The sequence below is a fragment of the Seriola aureovittata genome, chromosome 10 (assembly GCF_021018895.1).
Source record: "Seriola aureovittata isolate HTS-2021-v1 ecotype China chromosome 10, ASM2101889v1, whole genome shotgun sequence".
Lineage (NCBI taxonomy): Eukaryota > Metazoa > Chordata > Actinopteri > Carangiformes > Carangidae > Seriola > Seriola aureovittata.
In genome coordinates, this window is record NC_079373.1 from 3,982,595 (window position 1) to 4,003,603 (window position 21,009).

Sequence of the window (21,009 nt, forward strand, 5' to 3'; positions counted from 1 at the left end):
GATTTTCTACCCAGGTTTTGCTAAAATCACTAACAAATATTTTTTGTAATTAACATTGCGGCCTACAACAGGCTTGAAATTTTTTAAAGGCCTTTTGTAAATTATGTTAGGACTTGTTGATATCCCCTGAGGCTGTTTTTCTTTTTAAAACCTGCTGATACCCTGGTAATAGCTTTTGTAGTTTCTCCTGCTTTTGTGTGCTGACCATCATCTTTCTTTCTCAATGTGAAAAGCTCAAACACTAACATCACTACCTTTTCCAGTTTTTACAGAGCGCCAAGAAGGCTGCAGTTAAACAATGAAATGACAAGATCCTTCACTACAAGTGTCCTCTTCCTTACGGCCAGCGGACACCAGATTACCACTCACTAATGTTAAGGTAGGCAGCTGCTAGTGTGAGAACATGTTACTTTATTTTACTTTAGTCTGAAAGTGAGCAGAACTTGTCAATAACTAATTTTATATAAAATGCATGGCAGGATTAACCTACCAGGTGACTCGTGGCAAATATTTGTTGTTTGGCTCCAATTGACCTCCACTGTACATGGTATTTTCAGTGTTTCCCCAAACATCCCAAAACCAACTAGTAGTCTAGAGATTTAATATTTGAGTAGTTGATTGACAGAAAATTAATTGGCAACAATTTTGATAACAGGTTGATCATTTTAAATTGATTTATAAAGCTAAAATATCTCTGGTAACATATTGTCGAATTTGAATATTTGTTAGTTTCTCTGCTTTCTATGATAGTAAACTCAACATCTTTGTGATTTTGACTGTCGGACTGAACAGACAGACAGTCAAAAGGAAATCTTAAGGATTCAGGGAGTAATGATGGCATTTTCTTAGATTTTATACACTGAACAATTAATTGATCATGAGCAGTAAACTAAAACAGTAAAGGTATTTAAGATAGATTTTGACACAGCCCCTCTAGAAAGGCAGGACCACAAGATGGAGGATTGTGAGCTCATTATAGCTGATATTATACTTTAATTTTGTTTCATCAAATTATGAAGACCCAAACAATATGTAGTAAACCTGGGGCTTTGGGGCCCAAAATATCCAGTTAAAAACATTCTGGACTGTTTTGCAATCTTTAATTTCCATATCAAAAACTATGAGAAATGACAAACATAAAAAAGAAATTCTTTCTAATTAGTCTTTAACAGGGCTTTGTGATACTGATTTCACCTCTATGCTTTCAGCCAAATAGCTCTGTTACACTTGCACCAGTCTCTGAATAGTTGCCTGACCTCTTCGTCACATCTGTCAAAATCATGCATTTGAAAAAATAAAATTAGGCACTCAGTGAAGTTCATAGATACAGCTTTGAATACAGTCTTAAAATCAAGTTTTCATCATGCTAAATTAAGTAGACCACTTCAAATGCCTGCACCAAGGTCAACATAGACCAGTAAGAACCCCTTTTTTTCAAATAAGGGGCAGGAAGATTTATAAGAAAATGTATATGCTCTGTAGCCTATGCCCCTTTTTTGTCCCTGAGGACATATCCAGGCACAGTTTGTGCTGGCGTAGGCAATCACTCAGGTGGGCTAGTGCCAACCTCAGTCCTCACTGCATCCACTAGAAAACTCAGCTCATTGCACAGTGTCTCGTGGCGGTAGGCCATGCGGATTTGTGCCACGTTTGTCCGCCGAATGTCATTGCCGTCTGGTCCATCCTGTAGGTAGTTGGAACCAATGAAGTGTTTCTTTTCCTGTGGGTGAGAAGGTTAAAAAAATTGGTTTACAGAATGTAGCAGACTCTTTTGTATAGAGCAGGATGTGGCTCAGTGACCGCAACATGGGACATGGCTGATAACAATTGTATGGTTGAATTGTTGACCTTTCTCTTAGTGGAAAGGCTGTCTACATACTTGGTCAGCTTACAGCATGACTGAATGATTTTTCTCTATATAAGGACACATACAGTAGTAGTATGAGCTCTGGCACAAGCTTTAATTTGGACCATAAAGTGTTACGCAGCAAAAGACATTCCAGGGAATGGAGATGGGATTTTATGGACCTTTTGTTAACCAAGGCTGGGATTGCACAAAAGAGGATTTGCATGTCCTTATAATGCTGGTGGGGATAATGTAATGTTTCTTTCATTAAAGAAAGGGTTTTGTACAGCCTGTAGGTTTTTATTTTTGCAGTGATGTTAAGTAAAGCCTAACCAATAAATCTGAATGATCCAATATACTGGCCAATATTAGCATATCCCTTATACATATATCAGTATTGACGAGGAGAAACTATAGTTAATACCAATCATGTATTTGAGGCCATTTAGAAACAGTGTCATTACTATATAGATTTTTCACCGGAGAGCACTGACAAGTTTATTTTTCAACTGAACAATGTCTGTGTCACTGACTGTGTCAACTCTTAAGAAAAATATATATTTATGTATCTTATGTGTTCATGTTAGAAAAATTAAATCAGCTGAAATCAGCTGATACACCATTATCAGTTTTTCTTAAATTCTATTGGCGTATAGGCATGAACCACTCACTCACTTACTCAAAAAAAGTAAAATTCTTCAACGTGTCAACATGAGATTTGAATTGTGAACTATTAGCCACCCCCTGATTTGAATGTTATGTTGTCAGTTGAAACTTTTGATTTTTTTTGGCAGTGTGCAAAAGTTTTTTACAAATCTGGTCTTTTCAAGCTGTGAGGGAAGTGTGATAGGAAAACACATGGGTAGGATTGTCTTTCCTCATACTTCTGAAGTCTTCTTGTTGTCCTAAAACCCAGTTATGCAACTGATGGAGCAAAAACTTTGCACTCTACCTGGTGTGAGAGTCCGCTCTGCAGCACACTGTTCCTGGCTATCTCACACAAATCACAGGTGCTCAGCTTCCACAACTGGCCTGCAATGGCATACTCCTCCATCAAAGCCTCCTGAAAAAGGATTCAAAGGGACATTTGTGATAAGGTGCTACCAAGAAATTTTAGCGCTAATTTTAGGATCAGGTATCAAATGTGTTTCACTGTAAGGATGGATATTTTTAGCTAATGTGCATTGGTGTAATTGGGGTTTTTATGTAATGTCTTCAAATTCTTATATCTCCCATAATTGGTGATTCTGGGTGTGTTGAAAATATATAATCATATGATTTGTTCTAGTTCCTGTGTTCCGGACCTTGGTGTAGTGGAACTGCATGGGGTCATCAGTAGACAGCGACACACACAGGCCTTTTTGTAGAAACTCTCGCAGAGGGTTCTTGGAGTACTGCAGGAACAGGCTGTTGTTGCTCAGTGGGGACATGGCGATTGGGACCTGGGCCAGGTAGTACAGGTACTGCAGCACTGGACTCTGGGGAGTGAAGGAGTTAACACCATAGTAATATGAGTAATGCTATATATTAATTTAAGTGGTTACTGAAGAAAATGACCTACCTGAGATAGATTTTTCACTCATACAGTAGAAATGTGTCGTTGAGTACTATACACTGGGTAATGTAAGAATGATTCAACCTATGCCCAGTTCATAAAAGCTATTACAATTGCTGGTGCACTGCAAGTGATAGATTTTAGGTTTTCTGTCAGCAGCAACAAAAAATTGTTTTGACTAAACTAACTGCAGAACTGTGTAGCAGATACAATCAGAGGTACCCCTCATGGCTGAACATGGAAAAAAGCCAGCTACAGGAATTCAGATAAAGAGATAAAGGACAGTCATGAGGTAGACAAGTTTAAAATTGTTTATAGATTAAAGCGCCTGCGTGAAGATGAAGGCTTCAACCTGAAATTCTTGTTCTTTGTAGAGGTAGGTTTTAGTGTTGTTTGTGCCTTTTGTCATCTGTATCTTTGACCCTCAACTGCATTTGTGGTGAGGTGCCGAAGCATTACTTGCTTGTCAAGTTAAGTGTCATTTAAAAACAAAACAAGTAAAATCTGGGAGGGTAAGCGCAACAGAATCAGTAATCTTGTGTTCTGTATTGGCATCTTAAGATATCAATATGTATCGATTTGTGTATCAAAGCCTAGTAATGAATTGAATTGAGGTCTGCACCTTCTTGAGGTTGAGTCCATGGGAGATGTTGTCAGCTGTGAGGAAGGCAGAGACCAGGTGGGTGATGGAGCCAGCCTCACCACAGTGGGGACGAAACTGGAAGGTGTTCAGTCCTCGCTCCCTGGGGAGGGACAAATATGTAGCATTTCACTGTGTAAATCATGCATTTTTAGTGGTGCTTCCACCTCTAAGAAAACATTTGTTCAACACTAATCATGAATTTGTATTTGTACAAATATTATTTGTATCCCCTCTCTGGTGGATCAGATTTAGTTTTTTTCTCCGTTAGATAAATGTTATCTTGCACATTTATTTGACCAACTCCGTCAAATATCCGTCTATGTATGTTATATTTTTGCTACTCTGACAGAAGACAAGAGATCTGTCTCTCTCTCCCTGCCTGCCTGCTGCTTGTGTGAGGGCAGGGGGGCAGGGCTGTTGTTCCAGTGACGCACACGAGACAGTGCAGCGCAACTGCACAACTCAAGCTCGTAGCCTACCTTTAGATAGATAACCATGGCGGAGAGAACCAAATGGTCCAAAGTGTGGCTTTACTTTAGTTGATGCAGACACAGCCCGTTGTCACAGGTGTGACAAATGTTTTGTTTGTTCAAGTTTTTTTTTCTTCCTCAAAAAGCATCGATAAGAGTACCGTTAAAATACCGAATTAAAAACCAGTATCGGTAAGAGTAGCTATACCGATAAAATCTTAATGTTACCCATCCCTACCCACACGTGTGCCCAGAAAACATATAACTTGTACCCGTGGTGTTAAATGGATTGGCATTCAGTGTCATATAAAACCACCCTGGACTCTTTTGCATGGGTGTTGCATGCACAGACAAGCAGGACTTACTTGCGCAGGTTGTTTAGCACCATGATGTTGGCGTACATGTAGAACAGGTAGTAGGTATAGGGAGGGTTGTCGTCTGTGATCCACGCCTCAGGCTTTGGGCTTTTGTAAGAGAACATGTGATCACTGTGTTTGGACTCGTCATCCACGCTGTCAAATCCTGTCACCTGCAGAACAACAAAGAATATCAGCACATTTGCAAAACAAATGTTACACATCTATGCATGTTTCTTCATCATTGCATCAAGATGTAGTTTAACTTCGTCTTTTACTGTTCTTCCGCTTTGTCTCTTCCCAAAGAACTGAAATGAACTTTAAAAGTTTTCACTTTTAATTTCACAAATTCCACCCATCATAATGGTACTTACGTATTTTAAGAATACATGTATTGCTTTGTGCTTCTGCGGATTGACTGTCGCCTCAAAGAGGGGGAGGAAAATGTTCTCCAGCATCTTGGCAAAGTGTGGTACTAATTTCTTTGACCTGAAAATGTCACTGCAAGACAAGGAATCAAATCAACTCATCTTCCCATACAAACAACAGTTTAGTATTTGTTTGCTTATTGAGAACAGCTTAGTGAGTAATGTTATTTGAGTGTGAGTTAAATTAAACCCCAGCTTTCTGAGTTTACAAGAGCCAAAGTTTTGGCAACACTCACATTAGTATTTCTACTCAAGATTTCGTAACTGCTAACTATGACTACCAAAAATGGCAAAATTGGTCACTTAAAATTTCATCACTGTTTAAAAGGGGAAACAATATGCCACTTGTTTCCCCTGAGTTTGTCTTATTGTAAGGAATGTGTCTGCTGTCTTGTAGTTGGCAACTGCTTTCACTGAGCACTTACTAGATCCTGGGAACTTGGATCATCCATCTCATGTTGGGTGAGTGGACCTTGTGCTGGATGAACCAAGTTGCTAAGCTCTCCCACTCACTGGGAGAGCGGCCATAAATCGACAGGCGGGGCTCAGCATGCTGGTATTTACTGTCCTCCAGCTCCTTAGCTACTTCCTGAAACACATACCAAACAGGAAGTTTGTGACGTTTCTTGATAAAGCAAAAGTGAACGTTAGTAATGACAAAGCAAGTCACAAAGCTAGTGTACTGTATACTCCAAAGAAACATCATACACATGAAAGGAAGAGGAAGACAGATGCTACTTTAGATTCTACTTGTAAATACATAAGAGGTAAAAAGCGAAAGTTGAAGGCCCTGTACACTGTTGCCATCTTGAGATCTGTTATTGCAGTTTTTTTTTTTTTTTTTGATGCACCACTGTGACATGGAAAAATATTTTCTGTGAGAAAAGCCTCAGACATCTTTTGCAGCACAATAGCACAGTGCCACACCTGTACAGTGTACAGCACGCACTCTCGAGTTCCTCTCGAAAGAAGACAAGTGTTTGGCTACATTTTGGATTTATTAACTTAATAGTAATCTTTTCAAGACAGTAGTGAAGTATTTTGCTAAAACTTTAATTCCCATTGCTGAGAGACTAACTCCAGCACTAGCAAACAAGCTGGCCAGCCAACACACACCACTTCATGAGACTTTCAGTCAACTCTGGTTGGGTGAAGAAATAGTCATACATAGAAATAATGTACATAGTTGTGGATAAGGATGGATTTCAGGGAGTTCTCCACTGCTGGAGTGGCAGCACAACAGAGCGCTTCACTTTTTTTATTTCTTTGGCCCCACACATAGAGCACTGTTTTAGTTAGTGACGTTGGGTACTGAATTACTTAAAGTTCATTATTCTCAAGCAGGCAGAAGACTGTAACATGCTTCTAAATTGATGCATTTAAATTTAAAAAAAAAAAAAAAAAAAATGATAAAGCTGTGAACCTCCATGAACTTTTCTCCTCTTTTTTCTGTTTGTCAGGCAGTGAGTTTAATCAATACCAGTGAGCTTAACTGCCAGTTATGTTTCATTTAGCATTTTAGTAGGTCTAAGGACATGAGTGAATGGTTTGGCATATAGTGAAGACCTAGTGCCCCCTTTTCTGTTTATTGAATTATAAATGGTTTTGTATTGACAGTCAATCCTGAATCAAACTGTGATCATTGTACTGGTTTATGGAATTTGTTGAGGTCATGTAATTCCATCTTTGCTCTATCCAATTTCAACCTGAGCAGAAAATCAAATTACATATTGATGTGCAGAGCCTTCAAGTGATATTAACCCATACTACACCTTGATGAGACGTGCAAAGTATTCTCCTTCGATGTAGTTGTCTGATTTCAAGTAAATCTCTCGCAGTTCGCTGGCTCCCACAGGGTTGTATTTGGAGTTGAACTTGTCAAACCGGTGAAATGTTTGTCTTCCCTAGAAGAGTGATTCGTGAGAGAGGATGAATCTTACGTACAGATGATGACATTCTCGTTCCAGCAAAGTGATTGTTTGTTTTCATATTACACACTGAAAAGACCTTGCATGTAACATAGAAAATGATTGTGCAACACCATATGAAATGCATGAACATCCATAATTGCATCCTTGTGTCAATAAGCACAGGTTAGTGAAATATGCTGTAATTTGAAAACAACAAATTAATTGTTGGCGGCAGGCTCATAGTCATTATGTCTGATGAATTTGCTTCAAGGGACCTTGTCTTTTAAGTAAATTAATACAATCTAATCCTGATGAAGGCTCCAGCGTTATGGAAGGAATGACTGTGGAAATGTGTAATATTTTAAAAACGTTGGCTCAAATTTGTTCTTACAGCGTGCACATCCAGCGAGTCCACAGTGAGGTCGTAGGGGTCCATGTGGAGGTTGTTGAAGACTTCCTTGAGTGTGATCTTCTGACAGCCTCTCTCCAAAACCACACGATCTGCCTCTGTCTGGTACGTGGTCTTTATAAATTTCAGCAGATGCTTCTGGTTCATGCAAGCAGCAGCGTGTATATGTGTGTCCACCTGTGTTTGATATCAAACAAACTTAGTTTACTTTAGTCACAAAATTGGTAATAACATCTGCTGTAGTGGAACAGCTCTTCAGCTTGAAGCTGTGTCATCCAGAAGGATTGGGATTGAAGTTTTAAAACAGAATTACTAGATACAGTTGAAACCGCTTATATGGATCAAAAAACTTGGGACAGAATTATTCCTTTACAAATGCTGTCTAAATAATTTGCTTATAGTAATTTAGTTCTGCTTACAGTGTTCATTTTGGGTCTTTTCATACATGACAGCATGTAGGAAAAAAAAACTGTTGTAGCCTTCTACTGCAAGCTGTCATGTCATGCTCAGGCTTTCTTCTAACTTACTTGTACGAGGTGTTTGGACTGCCACAGTGTGTAACGACCGTCCCTGCCTGCTTTTTCAACATAAATTCACTGTGTGTATATGTAAGTGTGCCTTCTGTGCGTACTCGTGTGTCATGTGATTTCTTCACCTCTGTGCCTCAGTGAGTTTGCCCTCCTGTTCCTGTTCCTGTTTCTGTTCCTGTTCTGCTCACGTTTTTGGACTTTAACAGTGCGTAATAATCGTCCCCGCTGTCTCTCAGAAGCAGATGTGTTAGATGAGTGGAGTGTAATGCTTTGACCCTGACCATTCAGACTAGACTCGGAGCAGTTTATATTTTTCTATCTTTAAATCATTAAATAGCAAAGCTGTCTGTTTCATTACTTTGTGTTCATGTAATGAATATACAAATTCAATCAGATGGTAATCTGAATGAGAACTAAAGAAAAGGGAAAATAATTTGGTTATCACTATAGTGATCATTTTAAGCAGTTTCCACTGTATTTGATATTTGTATACTGAGCTAGATGTTGAAATACCAACCAACCTTTCTGACATTGTAGAAGTCTCTGTGCGGGACGCATTTCAGCTCTTTCAGCTCTGCCATTTCATTCAGCATTTCATGAAGGTAGAATTTAGAGGCCAGGAAGTTCAACCGTCTGTGACAGTAAGTTTTCCTGTGAGGCAACACAACAGATGAACCTTTCAGGACCACCCTGCTGACTAGGCAATCTGTCCCCACAGATCAGGAATAGAAAACTATTGACAATATATTAGATAATATTGTGTAAAAAGTCCATTTGATCTAATGTGATGAAGAATATTCAAGACACTTGAGTACTCACGTTGGGCCATCAGCAATCATAGCAAGGACATGGCTCAGGTCTATGGCGAAAGTCTCAAGGTCAGGATAAGGGAGGCTGTGGGGTTGCTCATTTTTCAGGGCCTCTGCATTGTGGTAAACATGAACTATGCCATCCTTCATCTGCAGCTCATAGTTCAGGTTCTCAGGAATACCCTCCATGGAGTATGGGTCTTCCCCTTCATGAGGGAAAGGCCAGATGTCTACAGATGATGGGAGTAAATAAATAAACCATAGCCATTTAAACTATAGAGAATGCCTTACAGTAGGTTACATGGACATAAACAATATCATAACATGAGAAATATTCATAGATTAATCATGATAAAAAATGATCATGATTATAAATTGTGTGTCATAATATTTTACCGAACAATATTTCTAGCCTGGTCATTCCTTACACTTAATGGTAAGTTTTTTGTATACTGTTTCATCTGACTTGTTTGAGGTCATAATATAACATACATAACATAACTTAGTATACTTTATCAATCAAATACAAGCTCTTTTTGTTTGTTACTGATTGTTGCAAGAAATGATTAACTACCTAAACTCAGTAATACACCAAATGTGTTGGACAGATTACTACTAAATATCAGTTATATACTGTATGTATTAATACTTCCAAGAGGACACATTTCCTTTCTCTATCCTTTGCTGTTGTTTGCTGGTTTGTATTCAGCAGAATCCTCTGGAAGCATGTCACTATCTGTAGGCAGGAATAGAGTGAATGACCTTGGCTCACACGCTCTTCATGCTAACTCTGATACACATGAAGTGAGGTATTAAAAATAGTCGTGGAGAACTGTTGATAGACATTCAGCTCCATCAATACCATGCAATACACAACTAAAGCAGAAACTGTGCCCAACCCTTGACAACAAATGGATGTTGCAGTAGTTGTTTTACTTGTTATAGTCGAACACTTTTCTTCCCATCATCCTGTTATGGACACTATTACATTGACTGTAGTGTGGGAATTGGTAGGTATTTTAACAGTGTGTTTCGTTGTCAGTGCTTGTTTCTGCTCTCAGTCTGAATTGTTTTGTTAACCCTGGATGTGCCATCCACACATCCCCCAAACTTTCTGCATCCTCCGCCTTTTAGTTCCTTGAATAAATGTAATGTTGTTCAGCTGAGCTGGAGAAACAGCTACAGCTTGAAAGTGCATATCCCCTGTTTGGGCATGTATAAGTAAAGAGTATACAGAAAACTGCAGTGTAATATGTACTAGTGCTGACCGATTAATCTTATTTTCATTGTCATAGCGATATGAACATGTGCAATAAACACATCGCAAAAGACTGACTGAAACTGAATGAATTAGAAAAAATAATTTTATTTACACATGCCATGCACGCAGGGTTTTCAAGGTGCAGCGCCCAATTCAAGTGAACCGGAAATACTAGCAGCCTCACTCACTCACTCACTCACACACACACACACACACACACACACACACACACACACACACACACACACACACACACACACAGCTAAGAGGCAGCCATAGAGACCAGTAAGGAGTGAACTTTTTACCGTAGCTGACAACAACTGCAGTCATAGCTCTGTGACTGTCATCACAACCTTTGCGTGTAAAAAAGCAATTAGTGTCCTTCATCATACCACCTGTTCAACAACATTTAAACATGTAGAAAAGACACATTTTCAACATCTCCATCCACCGCGGTTTGTTTTGCACGAGCGCAGTGCGTTAACGTTAAGCTAATAGTGAACTGTTACAAACACACTAAAAGGAAAACTCCCTGTGTGTAGGCTGCAGCTTCATTTGCCCACAAACTTTTGTAAACTTATAACTACAGCCTGAGACAGGAGCCCCTCCTTTCAGCAGTGTTACCTGCAGCAGAGGGAGGAGGACAGAGGAGATGAGATAATGACCTTTGTCTATGTTCTTCATTCAGCTTCGCTCAGCAAGATTGTATATGCACAATATTTTTTTTATCGCAAGTAATATTGTCATCGCAATATTGAACAGTGTCATTGCATATTTTCCTCATATCTTACAGCCCTAATATGTACTATGCAGGAATATTAACCTGTAGAGTTTGCCCCTACCTGGCAAGATCTCATCCTCCTCCCGCCACTTTTCATTTTCGGCGTTGCGGAGGAATTGGGCAGTGGTCCTGGGGAAGCGATGGTAGGCCAGCCTGGAGTACTTCTCTCTGATTAACAGTGCTGTAAGGAGACTCTTGGCTGCCTGCTCATAATCCTCAACTGTGATCTGGAAATGTCATGGAAACATTTTCGTTGTCTTAAAAGGCTTTACAAGTCTTAACAATTACTTGGAAAAGAAAAATACAAAACTAAATCTGTTCTTAAATTCCCTTTTATAATTGTAATTATACATGGTACACAGCTAGATGCGTGGTCTCTCTGGTCATATTGGAGGTCTTCAGTATTTTGCATTTCAGCAACCACGCAGCTAGCAGTCTCAGCAGTATTGAATTGAGATTAATTTCTGTCCTTTGCTTAGGTGAAAAATGTTTCTATTGAAAGTTTTATGATTCCATTTCGCTTTCTGGTGTGAAACGACCACTGATCCTCTCTCATTTTGTTGTTGGTTGTTTGTCATTTGTGTACATTTATTTTAATGATTGTACCCAATTTGATTGCTGAGATTGAGATACCAACTGTCACATGTTCATATTACATGTAGTTGTGCATCACTGTTCTGGAGTGTCAATCCTGTTTACCCCTGCACAGTAATCTCCGCTGATGGTAACTCTCTGGAAGTCTGGGAAGCTCTCTGGGAGATGAGGCTCAGGTGTGGTTGGGGAGAGCATTGGGGAAACCACAGACAGAGCCCAGTCACCACTGACGGGTATCTGTAAAGATACTGACTGCGAACGCTTCAACATGAAACTCTTCTTCCTAGTGACACACAACAAAGACAAGTGTTAATCTCTTTACAAACTAAAAAGTCACATCTTCCTAAGATCCACTGCAAACAATTCAAAGTACTGTCTGTCGTTTTATTTGTGATGTGAAGAAAGAGATTTAATGATTTGATCAAATATATTTCCATTTCCTACTTCTTAGCAGACTCTTGAGACTGCTGCTCAGCCAGTTCCTTCTGCAGAGCTCTCTCCCTGTCCTCATGCAGACCGATGGGACAGTCCTCTGGCACGCTGAACAGTGCCATGGCATCCTTGGTGTCTTCCTCCTTCAGTGCCGAGGCGTAAACCTTTTCTGCTATGAGACGTACTCTCTCGTCCACCTCACTCATTGAGATTCTTGGGAAAAGCCGTGGCATTTCTGTGAGAGTTGAGAAAGATGTGATTTTTCGTGAGTTTTTATTTATTTTTATTTTTTTATTTTTTTATTTTTTTTGTCTTGCGAAGGAAGGCTTGGTTTTGTAAAGGTGTCTATAAAGAAATTGTATATTATGATCCATAAATTGCAATTATATAAATTATAAAGACTGGTTTTGGGCACAAAGCTTTATTTTGTGTAGGCCCACAGTGAAGATGGGTTATGCCAAATGACAGTAATTTTAAATATATCATTCACTCCCCTGCACATGTGTCAGTTTAGCTGCAGAGCAGCTGCCTCACATCACACTCTTGTATGTGACTAATTTTTTACGTTACGTTTTACGTTTAAACTCATGTTTGTATAATTTACACACAGTCAGAGAAAGTAAAAGTTGGCATCTTGGTCATAGCTCACTTAAAAAATCCTACTGCACTGCAGAATGTCTGCTGGCCGTGCTGCCCTCCATTTCCATCACCTGCCTCTACTTCCATCACTGTTAGTTTGATGGTTCTGTCACTTTAAGACAGGACTTGGTTTGTCAAGTTTACAGCCTGCCACTCTATTGCTTCTGCATTGCTTTGTGTACTGTGAGTCAGCTGGGGAAAAAATTCAAGTCATCAACTTTTAAGGGGCAGAACTATTTGCACTGGATGTAGCTTATTTCCAATTGTAGTCCCTGTGTGGAGGGCACCAGTGACATACAGGTTAATGTTCCATTGTGATATTGTGGAATAATTGTGATTACTAGGTAATCAGTTCCTCACAGCAGTCATTAGCAGACTGAACAGACATGGTTTTATGTTATGATTGTGTACTAGTTAACAAGGACCACAGCTTCAATGTGATAACATGGTTATAGAATCTGAGAAACTTGCTAACATGATGATATATCTCTGCACTTAAAGAAGAAATAACATTATCTTAAGGGTGGCAGTAAATACAAATAGCAGGAAGATAAACATGAGACCTACAAATATGAGTTTGAGGTCAGGGTGTCGGGGGTTAAGGGATGAGTCATCTGAACTCACATCAGTAAACAGGTCTTGAGTGGCTGACTTGTGTTTCAATCCTGGCTACGTTTTCTGCTAATGTGTCGGGCAAGTTACAGTAAACACAGTTAATCACTGTCCGTCCTGGGTGTACTAGGCAGTGTGACGTCTCGACCCCTTGGGGGAAAAGAGGGTCACGCTCTCTGGGATCACACAGCACTGGGAATGGTATGCAACACGGAGAAAACTGAAAACATGACAAGATCTTACTTCCACAGTCTGTTTGTATCTTGCTGCATGGCTGTGTTTAGTCTGTTTGATTTGAAACAAAGTGCAATCATAGTTGAGTCGATCTAGTTGCTTTGAATCCAACAGTATGACGTTATCATGAAAATTAGGTGCTATGTAATGGATCAGTTTTTAATTTATCCGCATTAATGACAGACATATATTGTGAGGCATGGTTTTTAAAAGCTTGGTTGACAGTTTGTTTTATTGGATTTCAAGGCTTGGTTTTCTTTGTTGCTGCATTTTGACAAGGCAATATTTTAAGTTGGTAAAAATTGCTTTTCCCAACAACTTGATTTCTAAGTTAGCATTTTTGCAGAAACTGCACCAGACCAGCGTAAAGTACAAATATATGAACAGTTAATTGAGCTAAATTCCCGAGGAATCTGCAGATATGTAGCCTGATAGTTCACACGAACTGATTTGTTTAGCTTTTACTCTAAATGGAAAGTGAATGTCTGAGTCTTTGTTGTTAGAACTGCAGTTATTCGCGTACCATGAGTTTGGTTCTCAAGACCTTTTGGTGGAAACATAGTCATGTTTATTTGTATTGACCTGATTCTCTTGCATGCGCATGGTATGAACCCTATTTTTAAACTTGAGGCCCTGTGAATTCATACATTGATCAGACCAGATGAAAGGCAGCAGAGTTGTTGTTTTTTTAAATAGCTTTGCCTGCTTGCTTAATCTCCTTGCTGTGAAAACTACTGTTGCCATCCAACATCCCATCAGTAATGGAGAAGTTTGGCTATTCTGACCACCATGTCATCACTGTTACTAATAATATTAAAGTTGCAGTCAGTACAGCCCCGTTCCAGCATCAATCCCTGTGGAGGTATTCGAATCAACAAGCAGAAGACAGAAAATGCAGTATCATCATGTCAGATAGCAAACTTTTCTGCTACAGACTCGCCATCCTAAGTGGTTTACATGCAACACAATCCATCTGAAGGCTTTTAGTGATCTTGGCGCCTTCACAGATGACACCATTAACATTTGCGCTCACATTGGTACAATATGCTGCCGGTTCTTTGGCTAGCACATTTCGGAAGCTGTCATTCCTGACGAGCCTGTCAGCACGTGTAAACTCTCTACTGGAACAGCTGAGCAGCCTCTAGGATGACCTTGACCTACATGCCCCAGCTATAGAAACCTGACCAACATAAAGCAGTCTGGGAATGTTAGGAAGGTATTTTACATATCAACATATCTAATAAAATTTCAATTAATATGCTGATCTGCTTTTTGTAAGAATAGACCTTTTATGTAGCCTAATGTATCACAAATTGCTTCAGTAATTCATAATACTCACTTTTGATAATATTTCCACTCCTCTGTGTCAGCTGTCACTTTTGGCTGAAAACTGGTATACTTCATAGAATCAGAAAGTGAGCCATCAAATCTCTCCACCTCAGTGCCTCAACTGTTAATTGTCATCACATTGAATCTCAATGTCACTATACAGTTTTATAACATAGAGGAAGCTCTATCTGTCTCTTACCTTCTGTAGTGATTTGGGCCATGATTGGCTCTCTCAGTCTCTGCCTGTTGAGTCAAGTATTTCAGCTTTCATGTGTCTGCTTCTGTTTCTTCTAGACTCTCTTGTTCTTAGCTTTGGCTCCACTATTTTCATATGTCTGCCATTCGATGTCGAGTCTTACAGGACACTTTAAAGGGTAACTGAAACTACTTGACGCTGTCAAGACTGTCCGCGTTTCTGGTGTCTATATCTGTCTTGTGTCTGCGATGTGTCTCTGCTGTGTTTTACTCTGACTGCCTCAGACAGGGTTTGCTCTGCTGTTTATGTGGTCTGGTGCCTGTATGTATAATGCAGCTGCTAGTTGTTGCTGTCTTGAGTGTCCCTCTCTATCTCTATTTTAGGGTGGTGAGAGCGTCATGGCAACAGGGGCTGCTAATCCAAGCTGGTATGTCACAACTGGCTGCTAACATGTGAGTGGCTATCTGTAAAATGGGGCAATAAGAAGAATATGAAATACTGTGGCATGGTACATTTGAAAAACTGGCTTTAATTGCTGTTTGTGCATTTCATGTCTAAACAGTTTTAATGAGGCAGTTGTTTAGATGTACAGTTTTCAAGAATCCATTATTTACCAAAAGCAGTAGTTGTCAGATGAAAACAAATTTCACTCTCTCACTGAGAAAATGGAAAGCCATTTGAAGCTGCAGAGTTTGGCTACGTGTAATTTTGATAACACATCTCAAAACCGGTTTGGGCCTCTTTTATAGATAGTGGAAAATCATCTTTTCCCAAGGCTGTTGGTCCAGGCTTTTATCACAGTTCTGTTACACGTTCTACTTTGATTCGCTGCCCTTATTTTGACCACCACTGTCTGTAGTGTGTATGGTGGATTAGTGTAGAAACTTTCACCTTGGTTTACTGTTTTATTGTTCTCATTTAGAAGCTGAAACCTGAGTGTGTAACTCTTACGTACAACTGGCTGCCTACCACAGTACATATAACTTTGATTTGCACTGGAACATTTTGCTTTTATGATTTTGATGAAAAAACTGCCTTTGTATAGTCATTGTAGCTCTTCATGACATGTTGCCAACAGATGACACAAAAACTCCTTCTCAGTATTTAGCACTGTTACAAGCCAGTGGAACAAGAATGTTATACAGTTTAATCCTTGTCCAGTGCTATTCATAGCGCTGGATTTGTTTCTCTTTGATTTACCTATGCTGTCAACAGATATGAGAGGAACTGTGGCATAAATTCAATTTTTAATAAGTGGGAGTTGTGCTTGTATTACTTTATTGGCATCATTGTTATTTTGTTGTTCTGTACAAATGTGAACATGTGCCCTATACTATGTTCATCCAGAACTGGGGTGTAATCACTCACCTTTCCCAAGGCATGGTGTAGACTGCTGCTTACAAAGGGGTGTGTCCCTTCTCCTCATTTTGATCTTTTTTCACCTAGGAGAAACAAAGCTTTAATTAGAACTGGACTTGCAACATCAGCACTTGTGCACAACACACACATACATACACATACCCACTCTGACCAGTGCAATTCCTATCTGGCTGAGACCAGTGGAACAGACTAGAGATCAGCCTCAGAAAGTGGGTGAATGCTCAGCTTCTTATTTGGGTTAAGTTTGGCAGGTGGTGAGTTTCAGTTTCTAAAGATTCAGATTTAGGAAAAAAATGAAAATATAAAGCAGGAGCAGGATGCAGCCATGTGTTTAAAAAATAACAGATTTATTTCATGCAGGTGGAAAGTGCAAGTGAGATTTGTTTGGTGTTGCAGCAGTGTAAAGTTGCCAAAATGCTACAGCCACGATTCTGAGGCTTTACACAGCACTTGCCCACGCAACATGTGTTTTTGATGATAGACCTGCTGGAGGGTCAGTGGAGTTAAAGAGATTAAAGTGCAGTTCAGGTCTCCTCACGACAAGCACATGTGCATACACGCGAGCATTTACACACACACACACACACACACACACACACACACACACACACACACACACACACACACACACAGAGCAGAAGTACATATTCTCTACTGCATCGATTACTCACACTGAGAGAAAAAGTGTCAATTTTACCCAGTCATCTTACCCAAGTCATTTATCCTTGTATTCAATTTCAATGTTTTGATTAATTGACATTTTTAGATAATGAGAGAAATGTTTTTTTTAATTTTTTTTATGCAATATCTCAAGTAAATACAAATGTTAATATCTCTAAAATGAATATAATACAGTTGAGAATAATAAAAATATAATTTCACTTGTATTAAGAAACAAGAGAAATTATCTCGGCATTGGCCAAATCCTTTCGCATTCATTCCCATTCATTTGGCACTGCAATCAGTGCACATCCTGTCCATTTAATAAAATGTAAATATTTGTAATCCTCTGTTAAAGACTAAAACATGAACATGAGCCAACTCCCACTGTCCTCCTTTACAGTCTCAAAGCTCATTCCAGATAAGATCCACAGGGCTCAGGACTTCCCCTTTGTCATATTAGTAAGTGACTTCTTTATTTGATTCTTTTATTTTTTAACTTTTCTGCACATTGATGTTGCAGGGCTGCAGAATTTGCTGTAGGGAATCCACAGTTACCTCCATTGTTTTAAGATGGTAATGTTAAAAAACTGGAATATCAGAAGTTTGAAATTGTTGAAATAATTTAAAGAGCTAACCTGGAAAGAACAAGGTTACTGGTACATTGCAGAATAAAGTACCAGTGCTTTCTCCTAAGTCAGGATTATACTGATTTGTTAGGGTACTATTTATAAAGTGAGTAATGAGCATGTACTTTGGTTGACCTACATATGTGATATATACAAGCCTTGCCACAGAAATGCATGTTATATAAGTGTAATATCGATCCAACGTCAGGACTGGACACAAGTACAAACTTCAATTTACTGCAATTGTGACTGAACAACAGCTGATGTCATCTGTCTGATTAAGTATACAACATTGATGAAAGTAAGACAAGTAGCACAGAGTAACATGCTTGCAGCTGGTTCAGAGAGTTTCACAGTAAGTGCTTTGCTGGTTTTGGAATTTCCTGTTCTCTTGTGTTACAGGCTAACGTACACACAGCCAGACATTGAAGTCACATTACTCTTTTGCTTGTCTGAAGGCTCTGTACTGATAGTGTTCAGTGTCAGTGCACTGACAAAGTCATTGTGAACCGGTTTGTGTATATTTAGATATTTAAATTTTTGTATATGTAAACATTTAAAAGCAACACTCACAGCTGAGGTAGCATGAGAGTTTAGTGGGTTTAGTAGTCGGCTATAGCCTGTGCTTAAAAGTCCTCTGAAGAGATGAGGATGTCTTGGCCTTGAAATGAGTCATTTCTGACCACAGACATGAAATGTAAACATGAATGTACCTGAAGATACAGGCAACACAAGTAGTCTTGGATACTTAGACCAGTTCCAGTAATGATTTCTCCACCCAGTAGCCCCTTGTTACTCTTAAGTGAACTTTTCTTTAAAAGGCATGTCAAGGCTTGTTGCATTTTTGGGGGAATGTCTGCACAGCAAGTTCTGACCTAATAATGGAATACACTGTTTTTGGGACATACACAACATAAAAAACGTTGTCATTATTTTCATTGAGAAAAGTGATATTGCAAGATGTTTCAGGTACTTTAAATTAAGTTCATCTTTTTCCTTAATTTTTATTTTACCAAAACAAAATAGTTTGCCTAAACTTAACTGTTGCTGTTGCTGTTGCTATTGCTATTGCGTAAACATGATCCAACAGTTTGTCATGACCAAGTTTTTTGTGTAATCCTAGTTTTTGTAAAGTAATTTTCACATAGTTTATCTTCACAAGAAATAAGAGACAAAACAGACACAGTGCCTATTTTAACTCACAACTGCATGTTTGGTACAGTTGTCACTGTGTGTTTTTGTGTTTGTGTGATGCCAAAATATGGTCCTGGAGACACTGATTGTAGTAGGAACCACAATAGAGGCAGTTCGGGTAGTAGGATACTACCTGCCTTTGGGTAGGCAGTTTTTGGCAGGTGTCTGTCTGTCGGTGGACAGATTTTGTCTGCATCATGAAACTTTACAAGTGTGTAGTTGAGATCAAAATGAAGGCTGACTTCCAAAATGGATGTTGTCCAACCCACGAGTACTGAGTACTAGTACTACTAGTGTGGTTTTATGTGTCCAACATTAGTCATTGACTGGTTGTTTATTGTGAAGAATTGGCTTAAACAAATACAATAGACTCAAGTTATCTGTCTTCCTCATTTAGTGTTTTAGTGTTGGCCCACTTAAGTGATCAGCAATGACTGATTGAGTGAAGAAATACTCTAAGGTCGTTTTCAACCTTTTGACAGTTTCCTAGAACAATCATAGAATTCTACCATCAGCTCATTTCCTATATTCAAATGTGCAGATGACTGTGGACTGTACTACTGCTTTGGTTTATTTGTAGGGGACAAGTACAGAAAGAGGCTGCAGTTGCAGAAGCAGTGTCCGATGTTCTGTATGTACTGTATTAGCCAAAGCTTATTTCCAGCACCCTGCAGGAAGTGCCATTGCAAAACACTTTTATTTACATAAACCAGTAACGCCTCAAAGTGCTTTTACAGGACATAACAATAAGCTTTACTGACCCAACCCATGCTTTCTTGGCAGACGAAGTAAGTACTGTATTGTATAATGCAAAAAAAACCTCCTGCACCTCCACTGAGCCTGGCCAGGTATGCAGTCAGAGCCGTGGGGGGTTATTACAAAACATGAATACATATATATATATATATATATATATATTATACTTTAACATTAAGTAGAATACAAAAATTAATATAGTGTAGTACAAGTTAAGCACTCATAAATTACAAAGAATCACAGACCCTCTTGATTCCTTGCGAGTAAATACATAAGAAATATGTGACCCCCGAGACAAACAAAAAGACAAATAGCTTTTCCCAGGGCTTCCAGGAAATACTGCTTTCTAATGGAATAGATGAGTATATGCGTTTGCCTACAATTGATGGTAGGATAGATACTTTAGATTGAGTTAATCTTGAAGTTTAATTTAACCATAACTAAATTATATCACTACACATAATTTATCTTTACAAGAAATGAGACAGACATGTTGCCAATTTTTGTTTGACATTTCCTACAGTTGATAGACACTCACATTCATACCTATGGGGAATGTGTAGTCTTTAAAGTACCAATTTTAGTCTTTGAAACAAAACGTCATTGACTGTCAGTCATCTAGAACTTAAAGTATTCAAATTCTTCTGTTCTGATACCTCTAGATACATCACAAAAAATACCACAGCAATGAAAGTCTAGTACTACTACTACTACTACTACTACTACTCAGAAATAGTGTGCATTTTTCCTGATCTATATTAACTTCCAGTAAAAAACACAACTGAAGGTATTTCTGTCAAATGATAACACCATGCGAAATGGGCAAGTGCAATGAAACCAGCAAAAGTGGTGAAAAAGATAAGGTGTGACCGTAAATAGAAGCGCACAAGGAGATAAGAGTCAAATGCAGGCACAAAGCATCATTGTGACAGCAGTGTACTTACTGTTTGCAGGGTAGTGCACAATGTTAACCCTGTAGCTTCCCTTATTAGGTGTCAAGGGACAGAAGAGCAGCCACTTCTTGTGTGCAGACAGTTTACCCTTTACTGCCGGTCTGAACAAGTGTAAAGAATGTGAAATTTAAATGCTTGAAGTTAGAGCGCTCAAAAGGAGTTTCAGGAAGTGCTTTTCTTCAATGTATCCCAGTTCAGTAGAGGAAGTGGTGAAGGAAGCTTCACATTTTCAAGAGCATAGAAACTATGCTAGTATTTGTAGACCACACCCCTCTTTGTGTATGTGCAGTACATTATTCATGCAAAATATCACTGTCACTTTTAGGGGATATGATCTAACAAAAAAAAAGTGTCTTTAAAGATGTGTGTCGGACATTATTCACAGATAAATAATGTTATATCT

General features: G+C 38.9%; 1 protein-coding gene and 1 long non-coding RNA gene across 5 annotated transcripts in view; one reads left to right on the forward strand and one right to left on the reverse strand.

The window, feature by feature from the left end:
* Positions 1 to 391: 391 nt before the first annotated feature.
* ampd3b (adenosine monophosphate deaminase 3b) lies at positions 392 to 20,827 on the reverse strand. Of its 2 annotated transcripts, XM_056387298.1 has the most exons (16): positions 20,598 to 20,827; positions 16,403 to 16,476; positions 12,037 to 12,259; positions 11,698 to 11,875; positions 11,060 to 11,225; positions 8,967 to 9,186; positions 8,669 to 8,798; positions 7,600 to 7,794; positions 7,071 to 7,202; positions 5,724 to 5,887; positions 5,245 to 5,371; positions 4,880 to 5,043; positions 4,024 to 4,144; positions 3,151 to 3,324; positions 2,799 to 2,909; positions 392 to 1,720 (listed from the first exon to the last, which is right to left on the reverse strand). In XM_056387298.1, exons 2-16 carry the CDS (start codon positions 16,458 to 16,460, stop codon positions 1,544 to 1,546), a joined length of 2,340 nt encoding a protein of 779 aa, XP_056243273.1. In that variant the 5' UTR covers positions 16,461 to 16,476; positions 20,598 to 20,827; the 3' UTR covers positions 392 to 1,543. The 2 variants fall into 2 exon arrangements, with proteins under 2 accessions (XP_056243273.1, XP_056243274.1); XM_056387299.1 differs by lacking the exons at positions 16,403 to 16,476; positions 20,598 to 20,827 and adding an exon at positions 15,038 to 15,359.
* The window catches only part of LOC130176301 (uncharacterized), a 48,226-nt gene continuing 44,565 nt past the window's right edge, over positions 17,349 to 21,009 (forward strand). For 2 of the 3 annotated variants that reach the window (XR_008828847.1, XR_008828849.1), the window contains exon 1: positions 17,349 to 17,536. This is a non-coding gene — a long non-coding RNA (uncharacterized LOC130176301). The other variant, XR_008828848.1, reaches the window with a different exon arrangement.

Bases quoted from the DNA above. Each gene is read 5' to 3' on its own strand.
- ampd3b (XM_056387298.1), bottom strand. From the start codon at position 16,460: ATGAGGAGAAGGGACACACCCCTTTGTAAGCAGCAGTCTACACCATGC. The intron at 9,187-11,059 runs GTAGGGGCAAAC...CATCATCTGTAG, and splicing joins GGAGGATGAGATCTTGCCAG to ACATCTGGCCTTTCCCTCAT. The intron at 8,799-8,966 runs GTGAGTACTCAA...GTTGCCTCACAG, and splicing joins ATGATTGCTGATGGCCCAAC to GAAAACTTACTGTCACAGAC.